The 14,975-nt window shown below is 42.2% G+C and overlaps 1 protein-coding gene across 1 annotated transcript in view; it reads right to left on the bottom strand.

Moving 5' to 3' along the window:
- Positions 1-554: 554 nt before the first annotated feature.
- Positions 555-14,975, bottom strand: part of ctsl.1 (cathepsin L.1) — a 16,491-nt gene continuing 2,070 nt past the window's right edge. The window contains exons 2-8 of the mRNA XM_061967932.2: positions 12,982-13,085; positions 8,211-8,551; positions 7,938-8,129; positions 7,167-7,332; positions 6,987-7,092; positions 735-838; positions 555-666 (exon numbers count right to left, since the gene is read on the bottom strand). Coding sequence (XP_061823916.1) covers positions 739-838; positions 6,987-7,092; positions 7,167-7,332; positions 7,938-8,129; positions 8,211-8,551; positions 12,982-13,084 — 1,008 coding nt within the window. The 5' untranslated portion in view covers position 13,085 and the 3' untranslated portion in view covers positions 555-666; positions 735-738. The remainder of the gene's footprint in view (positions 667-734; positions 839-6,986; positions 7,093-7,166; positions 7,333-7,937; positions 8,130-8,210; positions 8,552-12,981; positions 13,086-14,975) is intronic.

Below are 14,975 nucleotides of genomic sequence, written 5' to 3'. Positions count from 1 at the left end.
GCTGTCGTGTCGTTTTCGTCGGTTTCGCTTGCATACGGTTCAAACCGATATGGCTCAATAGCTTCAGTTTCTTCTTCAATTTCGTTTTCGCTACCTGCCTCCACACTACAACCATCCATTTCAATACATTCGTAATCTGTTGAATCGCTTAAGCCGCTGAAATCCGAGTCTGAATACGAGCTAATGTCACTATAGCTTGCTGTTCTATGCACCATGTTTGTTTGTGTTGGCATCACTATGTGACGTCACAGGAAAATGGACGGGTGTATATAACGATGGTTAAAATCAGGCACTTTGAAGCTTTTTTTAGGGATATTGCGTGATGGGTAAAATTTTGAAAAAAAAACTTCGAAAAATATAATAAGCCACTGGGAACTGATTTTTAATGGTTTTAACGATTCTGAAATTGTGATAATGTTCCCCTTTGAGTAAAAATATATGGAGATATACTTTTTCGTCCATATTTCCCAGCCTTAATACAAAATCTAACCATGTACTTTTTCTATTGGAAAATAACAACTGTTTTTACGTCAATATTTATGCAAAACAGACCATTTAATACCAGGTTTTTTATTTAATCACATGTTTTTACAATTGCACTTAAAAAATAAAAAAAAATCTGAAATACAACCTAAAATGTCCATCATTGTTCACCTGGTTCTGGCCCTGCAAATACAACAAACGAAGAACGCGTTAATGAAAGAGAAGAAAGTAGGAACTGAGTTGTTCCTTACCTGTTCACACTAAGGGGTAGCTAGCTGCAGTAGCGATTCCACACTGGTTGTCTTTGTTCCTGCTCATCTTGATGTAGCCCTTGTCGCCCCATACGAGACCCCAGCTAGGAAAATATCATGATCTGTTATAGTTAAGTCATGTGACATTCAGAGATGGACAAACAAAACCAATCGAACAATGTGGGATTTTGACCAACACACCTTTTCCAAAATTCTCGTTTGTGCCGTTATGATTTTTCAGTTATTGTAAAATACATTTTCTGATGAGTGATGTCATCCAGCCCCCCCTACCTTGTCCAAATCACCCCAAACCGGTCCCATTGAATGAGCAGGTATTGGACACCTCGGTCTCCTTACCTACTCAGTGGCCTAGTGACCTACTCAGTGGCCTAGTGGTTAGAGTGTCCGCCCTGAGATCGGTAGGTTGTGAGTTCAAACCCCGGCCGAGTCATACCAAAGACTATAAAAATGGGACCCATTACTTCCCTGCTTGGCACTCAGCATCAAGGGTTGGAATTGGGGGTTAAATCACCAAAAATGATTCCCGGGCGCGGCACCGCTGCTGCCCACTGCTCCCCTCACCTCCCAGGGGGTGATCAAAGGGGATGGGTCAAATGCAGAGGACAAATTTCACCACACCCAGTGTGTGTGTGACAATCATTGGTACTTTAACTTTAACTTTAACTTAGACGTATTCCTCGCTCATCCATGGAGACTGGACACTGGCCGAGGGTTGCTTTGTTGGGTCTGCTCCTGTCTCTGGCCATGCCCCCCCCCCCACCCATACTTGCCAACCCTCCGATTTTCCCGGGAGACTCCCGAATTTCAGTGCCCCTCCAGAAAATCTCCCGGGTCAACCATTCTCCCGAATTTCTCCCGATTTCCACCCAGACAACAATTTTGGGGGCGTGCCTTTAAGGCACTGTCTTTAGCGTCCTCTCTCACCTGAAACCTTCACCCCTTAACAGCCGCATGCTGTCCGCACTCAGGTCCGCATGCTGACCCGAGGACAGCCTGTCGTCACGTCCGCTTTTCCTCCATACAAACAGCGTGCCGGCCCATTTACATAACATCTACAGCTTCTCACACACACAAGTGAACGCTTCATACTTGGTCAACAGCAATACAGGTCACACTGAGGGTGGCCGTATGAACAACTTTAACACTGTTACAAATATGCGCCACACTGTGAGCCCACACCAAACAAGAATGACAAACACATTTCGGGAGAACATCCGCACCGTAACACAACATAAACACAACAGAACAAATACCCAGAACCCCTTGCAGCACTAACTCTTCTGGGACGCTATAATATACACCCCCCGATACCCCTCCCCCCCACAACTCCCGAATTCACAGGTCTCAAGGTTGGCAAGTATGCCCCCACCCTAGCAGACGATGGCGTGCAACACCACAGAAGCCACCACAGTGTCTGTGTTTTTTTGTTGTTGTTGTTGTTTTACTTTTGTAGTTGTGTGTCGAAATGGCTGGTTGCATCAGCTCTGCTCTTTTAATGTCTTTAATGTCCTTTGTCTTCTTTGATGTGTCCCTCTTACACACATGTTTATGTGTGCTATGGCTATGAGGTTTTTCCCCCCCTTGGCAACACTTTTGTTTAATTATCATAGTTTTTAAATGACTAATGCTTCAATATTTATAACCACCTTGTCAAAACCTCCCCAAACTAATCCCAATCGTCTTTGCTACGTTCGTGCCGGTTCTGTTCTGCAGAAATGTTTTGGTCCAATTATTATAGTTATGTTAATGTTTTATGGATCTGCTGGTTATGAATAATAACACGTTAATACCATAAAAAACATAAAACATGAGTAACTTAAAAACATTAATAGATGGGCCAAAAAATGTTGCAGCACAAACGTAGTACAAACGATTAGGGCTGGGGTAGGGCAATTTTATTTTTTATTTTAATGAATGACTATAATAATTAGCCCAACATTTTTTTGCAGCACAAACCTGCACAAATGTTGCACAAATGAATGGGAGAAGTTGAGGGAGATGTTTACATAGTTGGGGGCCTAGTTATTAATAATAGCATGTTAACTAGAAAATTCCCGCAGAAATTTTGATGGGCTGCTATCTGTGCCCTGGACCTCTGGCTGGGGGTCGCCGGAAGCCTCCGTACTTATTAGATGGTGCCCAGTGTCTGAATCCGTGAGTTTTAGGTGTAACTGTACAAAATGAATTACAGCGCTAGCCTAAAACGTTAGCATTAGCACATTAAAATGCTAACACTTAGCAAATGTGCTAGCGATGGCATTCTAACAGATAGCATGAATTGATTAATGTGGACCCTGACTTAAACAAGTTGAAAAACTTATTCGGGTGTTACTATTTAGTGGTCAATTGTACGGAATATGTACTGTACTGTGCAATCTACTAATAAAAGTTTCAATTAATCAATCAATCAATCAATCAATAGCATGTCTCACACATCAATTAACACGGCTGTAAGGTGTATGGCTTCGGAAAGAGAGAAAAAAAGTGTAAAAGTAGATGAAAAATGTTGCATGTTTAAGTTAGCTAACTAGCATGCTATCATTTGCATGCTAAAAGTTAACAAGTGTCCCATACCAAGTAATATGACTCTGGGGTAAACGGTAGCAAAACTAGCTCAAAAAGTTGGCATGCTAATGTTAGCATGCAAGCAAGTTAATGTGACTATAATAATAGTTAGCATTTGTCACATACCAAGTTATATGAAGGTGTATGGCTGGGGAATTACGGGAAAAAAAGTGTACAAATAGCTAAAAAAAAAAGTTAGCACTTTAAGGTTAGCATGTTAGCATAAGCATGCTAGCAGTTAACAAGTGTCACACACCAAGTTATATGACTGTAAGGTAAACGGTTGCAAAATTAGCTCAGAAAGCTAGCACTTTAATGTTGGCATGCTAACGTAAACAAACATGCAGTTAGCATGTTTTGAATACTAAGGTATATGACTGTAAGGTAAACAGTTGCAAAATTAGCTCAAAAAGCTAGCACTTTAATGTTAGCATGGTAACGTAAACAAGCATACAGTTAGCATGTTTCAAATAAGAAAGTATATACTGTAAGGTGTATGGCTGCGGAATTAGAGAAAAATAAGTAAAGTTTGAAAAAAAAGTTAGCACTTTATTGTTAGCGTGCTAACATGCTAACGTTAGCACACTAACAGTTAACAGCTGTCACAAAGCAAGTTATATGACTCTAGGGTATACGGTTGCAAAATTAGCTCAAAAAGCTAGCACTTTAATGTTAGCATGCTAACGTAAACAAGCATGCAGTTAGCATGTTTCAAATACTAAGGTATATGACTGTAAGGTGTATGGCTGCGGAATTAGAGAAAAAAAATGTAAAGTTTGAAAAAAAAAGTTAGCACTTTATTGTCAGCGTGCTAACATGCTAACGTTAGCACACTAACAGTTAACAGCTGTCGCATACCAAGTTATATGACTCTAGGGTAAACGGTTGCAAAATTAGCTCAAAAAGCTAGCACTTTAATACCTTAAAAACTAGGATAGTTAGACCAAAAATGTTTGAAGCACAAACCTAGCCAAAAAAAACTTTAGGGACTGTTTTGGGGACATTTTAACAATTTGGGGAGGCTGCTTATGAAACGTTAATAACTTAAAAACTATAATAGTTTGACAAAATAATTTTGCACCACAAACAAATGGAAGAAGTTTGGGGTGATTTGGACTGGGTAGGGCGGTCTAGATCAGGGGTCGGCAACCTGCGGCTCTTTAGCGCCGCCCTAGTGGCTCTCTGGAGCTTTTTAAAAAATGTATGAAAAATGGAAAAAGATGAGGGGGGAAAACAATAATTTTTTGTTTTAATATGGTTTATGTAGGAGGACAAACATGACACAAGCCTCCCTAATTGTTACAAATTTTGTTTTGTTTTAATATGGTTTATGTAGGAGGACAAACATGACACAAGCCTCCCTAATTGTTACAAATCACACTGTTTATATTAAACATGCTTCACTGATTCGAGTATTTGGCGAGCGCCGTTTTGTCCTACTAACTTTGGCGGTCCTTGAACTCACCTTAGTTTGTTTACATGTATACATTTTTCCGACTTTTTAGGTCGTGTTTTATGCCACTTCTTTTTCTGTCTCATTTTGTCCACCAAACTTTTAAAGTTGTGCATGAAAGGTGAGTTTTGTTGATGTTATTGACTTGTGTGGAGTGCTAATCAGACATGTTTGGTCACTGCATGACTTGCAAGCTAATCGATGCTAACATGCTATTTAGGCTAGCTATATGTACATATTGCATCAGTATGCCTAATTTGTAGCTATATTTGAGGTCATTTAGTTTCATTTAAGTCCTCTTAATTCAATTTATATCTCATGACACACTATCTGTATGTAATGTGGCTTTTAATTTTTTGCGGCTCCAGACAGATTTGTTTTTGTATTTTTGGTCCAATATGGCTCTTTCACCATTTTGGGTTGCCGACCCCTGGTCTAGATGATATCACTGGTCAGGAAATGTATTTCGGAATAACTTAAAAACCATAACGGCACAAACGAGTTTGAGGACATCTGGACAAGAAGGGGGTTGGGCAGCTTCACACAGGTGATTGACCAGCATGTTAACGAAGCGTGTTACTTTGGCAGCAGCGACTAAGTGTGATGATACTGCACTTATTAGCACTTACGTTAGTTGACATTGAATTTCACATGTTGAGGGTATGTTTGCATTACAACACAACATGCATGCAGGATATACGTGCATTAAAAATGGGCATCTCTGCACATTTTCTACCACTTGTCCCTTTCGGGGTGGCGGGGGGTGCTATGTCAGCTGCGCATGCCCTCTGTTTTGCCAAATAACAGTTTGCAGCAATAAAGCGCGGTTTCAAAAAAAAAAGTTTGAAAATAAAACGTTTGAAAAAAAGCGGTATACAGACTATTAATAATCGTGCTAAATTTACTTATCAAAATGATAGCATTTACAGTGTTTATCGGTGAACGCTGAAGTTAGTCAACTGCAAAAAAAAAAAACATTGTAAAAAAGAGTGTTCGCCTTGAGATCGGTGAGTTTAAAACCCCGGCCGAGTCATACAAAAGACTATAAAAAATGGAACCCATTACCTCCCTGCTTGGCACTCAGCATCAAGGGTTGGAATTGGGGGTTAAATCATAAAAAATTATTCCCGGGCGCGGCCACCGCTGCTGCTCACTGCTCCCCTCACCTCCCAGGGGGTGTACAAGGGGATGGGTCAAATGCAGAGGACAAATTTCACCACACCTAGTGTGTGTGTGTGTGTGTGTGACTATCATTGGTACTTTAACTTTAACTTTAACTTTAACTTTATCTACACCTCACATCCACTGTAATGATATCAAGTACATGCACGTATCTAGTCGATACTACTACGATTATGTCGATATTTTTTGGCATCACAACATCTTCTTTCGTTTTTTTTTAATGTATATTATGTTTATAAACTCAGGAAATATGTCCCTGGACACATGAGGACTTTGAATATGACCAATGTATGATTCTGTAACTACTTGGTATCAGATTGATACCCAAATTTGTGGTATCATACAAAACTAATGTAAAGTATCAAACAACAGAAGAACAAGTGATTATTACATTTTAACAGAAGTGTAGCTAGAACATGTTAAAAGAGAAAGTAAGCAGATATTAACAGTAAATGAACAAGTAGATTAACAATTAATTTTCTACCACTTGTCCTTAATAATGTCGACAATATAATAGAATGATGAATGACACAATATGTTACTGCATATGTCAGCAGACTTACATGGGAGCCTTTGTTTGTTTACTTACTACTAAAAGACAAGTTGTCTTGTATGTTCACTATTTTATTTAAGGGCTTAACTGCAATAAGAAACATATGTTTAATGTACCCTAAGATATTTTGTTAAAATAAAGCCAATAATGCAATTTTTTTGTGTTCCCCTTTATTTAGAAAAGTATCAAAGTACCGAAAAGTACCGAAATAATTTTAGTACCGGTACCAAAATATTGGTATCGTTGCAACAGTAGTTCCAACAAAACATGGTGGAAGGCTACTGAATTGACAAAAGTCCATATTTGTACCTACAAAGCGGAATATGATCGAAGTGAGGGCGTATTTTTCAGTAATATCGTGGTAACAATGATGATGTAACATTTTAGTGGTCGGCTAAACAGATGACAACAGGTTTATTTATACACAGCATTGTTTTTCAGTTGAAAATATTCATCGTAAACCACATCAAGGAAATACCTGTTCTTGACCAGCCAGTAGTCCTGTCCGTTGTCTGTGCCATAACCTACAGCCAGCACGCCGTGGTCCAACATAGAGGTGCTGCACTGTGGCTCATCGTACAGGCCTGTTGGCGCACCACAAAAATAGATTACAAATCTGGTTGGTACAAATTCGATAACACCTATTAATGTGAGGCACCTGAGTCATAGAGCTGGAAGGATTCATGGGAAGCATCAATGGCGACTGACACCGGTCCAACGGTGGCCACGGCCTTCCGGAGGTCACGCTCGTCGCCTTTTTTCACGTCCACGTAACCTGTGCACGTGGCGCCGATATTGTCTGGATTGAAGCGACATTTGCTATCCTGTATGAAGGAGGGTAGAAAATGGGAACTTTATTCGAGTCTGTGCAATAACCCGACTATCCTGGGCCGTCCTTGAACTCGTATTGGTACATCACTATATTACTGCAATCGTCCTAATTGTGTGGATTATTTCCAGTCGTATATCAAGTTGTTCTGATGATCCAGATTCTGATTCTGATTATTTCTTTTGCGTCAGTCGTCATTTATAACTTGTGAGAGGAGCGGTCGCATTCATTAAATGGCAAGTCTCGATTACGCAAGCTAATGTACTCACCCGGAGTGATCAGGATTTTGAATTTGTGGGTTATTTCTATTATGAAATGTGTCAGTTATCATTAAGAACTGATGAGGAGCGATTGCGTTATAGTTTATCTTTGATTTGACTGTAGCCAATGGGGGATCCTGGCCCACTTCTTCCAATCGTGCCAGAGAAAGTTACCGAACAGATCAGAGCCCTCACACCACCCAAACGTGCTGGACTTCAGTTTTTAGATGGGCCACAATCCACCCTTGGTAGTCATGTCTTTGTGCATCCTTAAAATGGCAGTATAATCACAGAATTGTACAGTGAATTCTTCAAACACAGTCTGTGGCTCTTCTGTTACCTCAGCCTCATAGGGATAGGACACCTCTGTGTCGATTCCCCCGTTTTTCTGGATGTACTTGAAGGCATTGTCCATGAGTCCTCCACTGCAGCCCATGTTGCCAAAATCACCAGAGCAATCGACCAACTGCTGCTCACTCAAAGACACTAGCTTGCCAGTCTTTTTGAAGGTCTGACCCTCCAAAGACCCGGTCTGGAATGAGGAAGAGGACGTTACAATCGGGGGGGGTTTTTTATCAGTGGTCCAGCAGAAAGCAGTATTGTGGGTACTTACTGTGCTGAAGGCCCAGCAGGAACCACACTGCTTCTGGTCCTTGACGTCGGTGACGTAGCCCTTGTTCCTCCAGTCCACAGTGTGGGGTAGGTCAGCTCCTTCGGACTGTGGCAGAAAAGTGGAGCCGCCGCGAGGGAGGGAAGTGTTGAAGTTGAGCAGACATCCCTGGGAAACCTGACGCCTGTACTCCTGGTTTTCTAAATCAGCAAAGAAGGTCATTCCAAGGCGGTAGGAGCGGATCCCTTGGTCAGCCATGATGTTGTGCACCAGGACCAGGCGACGATTGTTCAGCCAGATTTGCTTGCGATGAGACTCCTCCCATGTAGAACTGTAGGACTTTCCTGACAATCACAAGAAGTTATTGACTAGGACTAAATCCACTAAAAAAACATGGATAGTCTTTAAAAACTTACACAGCAGACTATCGAAACACCAAAACAATATCTTCAACTTTTGGAATGACTGAACTAGAACAGGGGTTATTCAACCGGCGGCCCGCGGGCCAAATACGTTCCGGGAATTACACTATACCAGCCCCCTGGGAAGACAAACACAGTAAATGTTAAATGGGTTGTACTTGTATAGCGCTTTTCTGCCTTTTTAAGGAACTGAAAGCGCTTTTGACACTATTTCCACATTCACCCATTCACACACACATTCACACACTGATGGCGGGAGCTGCCATGCAAGGCCCTAACCACGACCCATCAGGAGCAAGGGTGAAGTGTCTTGCTCAAGGACACAACGGACGTGACTAGGATGGTAGAAAGTGGGGATTGAACCAGTAACCCTCAGCCCTCGGCCACTCTCCCAACTTCGCCACGCCGTCCCCCCAGTAAAATACCTAAAAACACTAGAGTGCTACTGTTATATAGAGCAGTGATTCTCAAACTGTACGCGGGCTCCAGATAGTGGTACGCCAAAGAATCATCCATCCATCCCTTTTCTATCACTTGTCTCCCTTGATGGAGCCTATCCCCGCTGCATTCGTGCAAAAGGCGGGGTACACCCTGGACAAGTCGCCACCTCATCCCAGGGCCAACACAGATAGACAACATTCACACTAACATTCACACACTAGGACCAATTTAGTGTTGCCAATCAGCCTATTCTGGCAGCACGGTGATAGAGGGGTTAGTGTATCTGCCTCACAATACGAAGGTTCTGGGTTCCATCCTGTGCTCGGGATCTATTTGTGTGGAGTTTGCATGTTCTCCCCGTGACTGCGTGGGTTCCCTCCGGGTACTCCGGCTTCCTCCCACCTCCAAAGACATGCACCTGGGGATAGGTTGATTGGCAACACTAAATTGGCCCTAGTGTGTGAATGTGAGTGTGAATGTTGTCCGTCTATCTGTGTTGGCCCTGCGATGAGGTAGCGACTTGTCCAGGGTGTACACCGCCTTCCCCCGAATGCAGCTGAGATAGGCTCCAGCGACCCCGAAAGGGACAAGCGGTAGAAAATGGATGGATGGATGGATCAGCCTATTCCCAGGTGCAAGTCTTTGGAGGTGGGAGGGAACCCACGCAAGGGTAGGGTTAGGGCAGGGGTCGCCCTAGTGGCTCTCTGGAGCTTTTTCAGAAATGTATGAAAAATGGAAAAAGATGAGGGGAAAACAATCTATTTTTTGTTTTAATATGGTTTCTGTAGGAGGACAAACATGACACAAACCTCCCTAATTGTTATAAAGCACACTGTTTATATTAAACATGCTTCACTGATTCGAGTATTTGGCGAGCGCCGTTTTGTCCTACTAATTTTGGCGGTCCTTGAACTCACCGTACTTTGTTTACATGTATAACTTTCTAGGACGTGTTTTATGCCACTTCTTTTTCTGTCTCATTTTGTCCACCAAACTTTTAAGGTTGTGCATGAAAGGTGAGTTTTGTTGATGTTATTGACTTGTTGGAGTGCTAATCAGACATATTTGGTCACTGCATGACTGCAAGCTAATCGATGCTAACATGCTATTTAGGCTAGCTATATGTACATATTGCATCACAATGCCTCATTTGTAGCTATATTTGAGCTCATTTAGTTTCCTTTAAGTCCTCTTAATTCAATTTATATCTCATGACACACTATCTGTATGTAATATGGCTTTTAATTTTTTTGCGGCTCCAGACAGATTTTTTTTTGTATTTTTAGTCCAATATGGCTCTTTCAACATTTTGGGTTGCCGACCCCTGGGTTAGGGGTTAGGGTTAGGGTTAGGGTCACGGGGACAACATGCTAATTCCACACAGAAAGACCCCGAGCCCGGGGATCGAACCCAGGACCATCTTATTGTGAGGCACACACACTAACCCCTGTATCACCGTGCTGCCCGCCAAAGAACCACTTACTTAAATATTTCAACACAGGGTTACTGTCCAAATTGTGTGGTTTTACAGTGTGTGGTGTTAAAAAAAACAACTCAGGCAGCACGGTGTGACAGGGGTTTCTGCGTGTGCCTCACAATAAGAAGATCTCGGGTTCGATCCCCAGGTTCGGGGTCTTTCTGTGTGGAGTTTGCATATTTTCCCTCCGGGTACTCCGGCTTCCTCCCACCTCCAAAGACATGCACCTGCGATGAGGTGGCGACTTGTCCAGGGTGTACACCGCCTTCCGCCCGAATGCAGCTCCCACCGCAACCTCGTGAGGGATAAGTGGTAGAAAATGGATGGATGGAACAGAACCTCTGCCTTGTTTTTAATGAATACTTGGGCCTACTACACTACTGTATGTTGACGTTGGTCATTTTGGTGGTACTTGGAGAGCCAAGTGTTGTCTGAGGTGGTACTTGATGAAAAAAGTTTGAGAACCACTGGTAGAGAGGATCTTGGACCACTATACACACATTGGCACATCATTCCATTGATTATTTTAACATTGCCAGCAAGCACAGAACACTGGGGTCTAGACTTGTGATTTCCATAACTGAGGTGTTCTTCAAGGCACCCCTTCGAGGCCTTTGCTTTTAGGAAGTTTTTTTAATTTATTGGATTCATGTAACTAAGGTGTTGCTGTAGTCAGTAGTCATTTGTTTAACGTCTTTAGTTGTACTAGTGGTGTTCCTCAAGGTTCAATTTTATATCCTCTCTATTTCATCATTTGGGCTATTCAGCTGGTGGCTCTGTGAGTTCAGTCCAAAAAAAACTTGTGAGAAACTCCCAATTTTTGTAGCAGATTCTTGAAAACAGTGTGCTGTCATAGAGCTGATATTTGACTAGGTCTTTTGCAGAATGTCCCTAAAAACAGCGGAGCGCTCTTGTAACTCTAGACCAAAATCAATGTCTACTTCAGAGGACGCTGGTTCTCAGAAATATACAAAATGAAACGGGAAGTACGACCAAAAGGGAGAAGTTTTACCCACAGGTCCTTAGTTTTCCGCTCAGTGGCCTTGTGGTTAGAGCAAAAGTTAAAACCCCGGCTGAGTCATACCAAAGACTATAAAAATGGGAACCATTACCTCCCTGCTTGGCACTCAGCATCAAGAGTTGGAATTGGGGGTTAAATCACCAAAAATAATTCCCGAGCGGGGCCACCTCTGCTGCTCACTGCTCTCCTCACCTCCCAGGGGGGTGGAACAAGGGAATGGGTCAAATGCAGAGGGTAATTTCACCACACCTAGTGTGTGTGTGACTATCAGTGGTACTTTAACTTTTTTTTTTTATCATGAAAATATGGCCCCAATTAGTTTGAATATCCCTAAACTAGAATTGAGACATTTCACTTAAGCCACCATAAAAAACGTACTTTTGATGATTACCGCTAATACAACAAAAAGTTCCTCAGTTAGTTTGACTCTACCTGACTTTTTCTTGTTTGGTTTTGTTTTCATTCTTATCCTGGGTGGGCTCTTGTTCCATCATGTTTTGACCATAGTTTTCTTTTAATTCTAACAAACAAACTGTTTGAAGGTCTGTTTTTGGTAGCTATTTTTATTTATTTTTTAATTCCTCAAAATATTGAAGGTCTTCAAACATCCGTAATTTTTCAATTTGCATTTGAGTGCAATACTCTATAGCAGGGGTGTCAAACTCATTTTAAATCGGGGGCCACATGGAGAAAAATCTATATCCAAGTGGGCCGGACTGGTAAAATCACAGCACGATAACTTAAAAATAAAGACAACTTCAGATTGTTTTCTTTGTTTAAAAATAGAACAAGCACATTCTGAAATTGTACAAATCATAATGTTGTTGTTTTTTTTGTTTTTTACAATTACCTGTTGCGGTTAATAGTATTCTATCTTTATTTGTCGTTATTTATATTTTCTGAATAAATTATGTGATAATGTTGGTGTTAATTTTCGATCCATCAAGATAAAAAAATGTATATCCAAATCCAATTACTGGATGTTATTTATGTAGTTTGATCATTTTCCTCGACTGGTGCACTAACATCATGTGGTTTATTTTGTACATAGGTAGTATCATTTACAAAGATACAAAGAATTGCTATTGCGACATCCAGTGGACACATTTAGAACAGCGGTTTCTTTCATTAAAACATTTCAGGTTAATTTTTATACTTAGCAAACTCATCCCGCGGGCCGGATAAAACCTGTTCGCGGGCCTGATCCGGCCCTCGGGCCGTACGTTTGACACCCCTGCTCAATAATTATCCTCCAAGTAACAATTGCTGTGACTTTTCTGGCAAAAACTCTTCAGACATGTATTCGACTCGAATAACGATACGGTCCTGGTAACAGCACCTCCCTAAGAGTCTACAAAGTTGTTGTTTTTTTCGGGTTTTTATTTGATCGGGACAGAGAAATTGCTGTCTCACCAAACTTGAGTTTCCATGCGTGGAACTCCAGGTCCTCCAGAGAGATGCTTGCACAGCTGGCCACGGCCAGAAGGGAAGCCGCAGCAAGCAGCAGCAGCTTCATCCTGATTTACAAAAAAAAAAAAAAAAAGATGTAGAAAGAGCTCAGAAAGATTGCCAGTAAAATCCTCATGTTGATTTTAGCGGGACATCTTGACGCTTCACCGTAATGTTTCCTGCATGATAAGCAAGCGCCTTATGCTGAGACTTAGTGATTTCTTCTGCAACACTTTACAGTAAAAATGTATACACTGCTTTGCCACAAACCCAATTCCTGGGTTATGGTGAGAATACAGGTTTTGAAACATAAACCAGCAGAGACCCTTCCCTATTTAAACTACACTTAGTTAATATTGCCTTTAAAGGGGTCATATTTAGATTTTGTTTTCTACATTTCTACATATACATTGGGGCGGTATAGCTCGGTTGGTAGAGCGGCTGTGCCAGCAGCTTGAGGGTTACAGGTTCGATCCCTGCTTCCGCCATCCTAGTCACTGCCGTTGTGTCCTTGGGCAAGACACTTTACCCACCTGCTCCCAGTGCCACCCACACTGGTTTAAATGTAACTTAGGTATTGGGTTTCCCTATGTAAAGCGCTTTGAGTCACTAGAGAAAAGAGCTATATAAATATAATTCACTTCACTTCACATTTCTACATCAGTGGTTGTCAAACGTTGGTCAGCAACTATCACCTCAAAAACACTTGGCTCAACCGAGTACTAACATTATGACCAACTTTAAAATACAGTAGCGTAGTAGGCCTAAGTATTCATTGAAAACAAGGCAAAAGTTTTATTTAACAAGTACCGGTATATTTTATATTGTTGGCCACTGTAAAGTTACACACAGTTTAAACCAGGGGTATCAAACGTATGGCCCGAGGGCCGGATCAGGCCCGCAAACAGGCTTTATCCGGCCCACGAGATGAGTTTGCTCAGTATAAAAACAAGCCAATTTTTTTTGAATGAAAGAAACTGCTGTTCTAAATGTGTCCTCTAGATGTCGCAATAGCAATTCTTTGTTGTATCTTTGTAGATTAGGCTACATATGTAAAAAATAAAATAAAATAAACCACGTGATGTTAGTACACCAGACGAGGAAAATTAGCAAACTACATAAATAACATCCTGTAATCTGATTGTGATATAATGTTTTATCTTGATAGATTGAAAATTAACGAGTTGACTGATGAACATTATCGCATAATTTATTCAGAGAGTATAAATAAGGACAAATAAAGATAGAATACTATTAACCGCAACATCCATCCATCCATCTTCTTCTGCTTATCTGAGATCGGGTCGCGGGGGCAGCAGCCTAAGCAGGGAAGCCCAGACTTCCCTCTCCCCAGCCACTTCGTCCAGCTCCTCCTGGGGGATCCCGAGGCGTTCCCAGGCCAGCCGGGAGACATAGTCTTCCCAGCGTGTCCTGGGTCTTCCCCGTGGCCTCCTACCGGTCGGACGTGCCCGAAACACCTTCCTAGGGAGGCGTTCGGGTGGCATCCTGACCAGATGCCCGAACCACCTCATCTGGCTCGTCTCGATATGGAGGAGCAGCGGCTTTACTTTGAGCTCCCCCCGGATGACAGAGCTTCTCACCCTATCTCTAAGGGAGAGCCCTGCCACCCGGCGGAGGAAACTCATTTCGGCCGCTTGTACCCGTGATCTTGTCCTTTCGGTCATGACCCAAAGCTCATGACCATAGGTGAGGATGGGAACGTAGATCGACCGGTAAATCGAGAGCTTTGCCTTCCGGCTCAGCTCCTTCACCACAACGGATCGATACAGCGTCCGCATTACTGAAGATGCCGCACCGATCCGCCTGTCGATCTCACGATCCACTCTTCCCCCACTCGTGAACAAGACTCCGAGGTACTTGAACTCCTCCACTTGGGATAAGATCTCCTCCCCAACCCGGAGATGGCACTCCACCCTTTTCCGGGCGAGAACCATGGA

This window comes from Nerophis lumbriciformis, linkage group LG08 (genome assembly GCF_033978685.3).
Source record: "Nerophis lumbriciformis linkage group LG08, RoL_Nlum_v2.1, whole genome shotgun sequence".
NCBI lineage: Eukaryota > Metazoa > Chordata > Actinopteri > Syngnathiformes > Syngnathidae > Nerophis > Nerophis lumbriciformis.
This window is presented reverse-complemented; position numbering and strand designations above follow the sequence as displayed.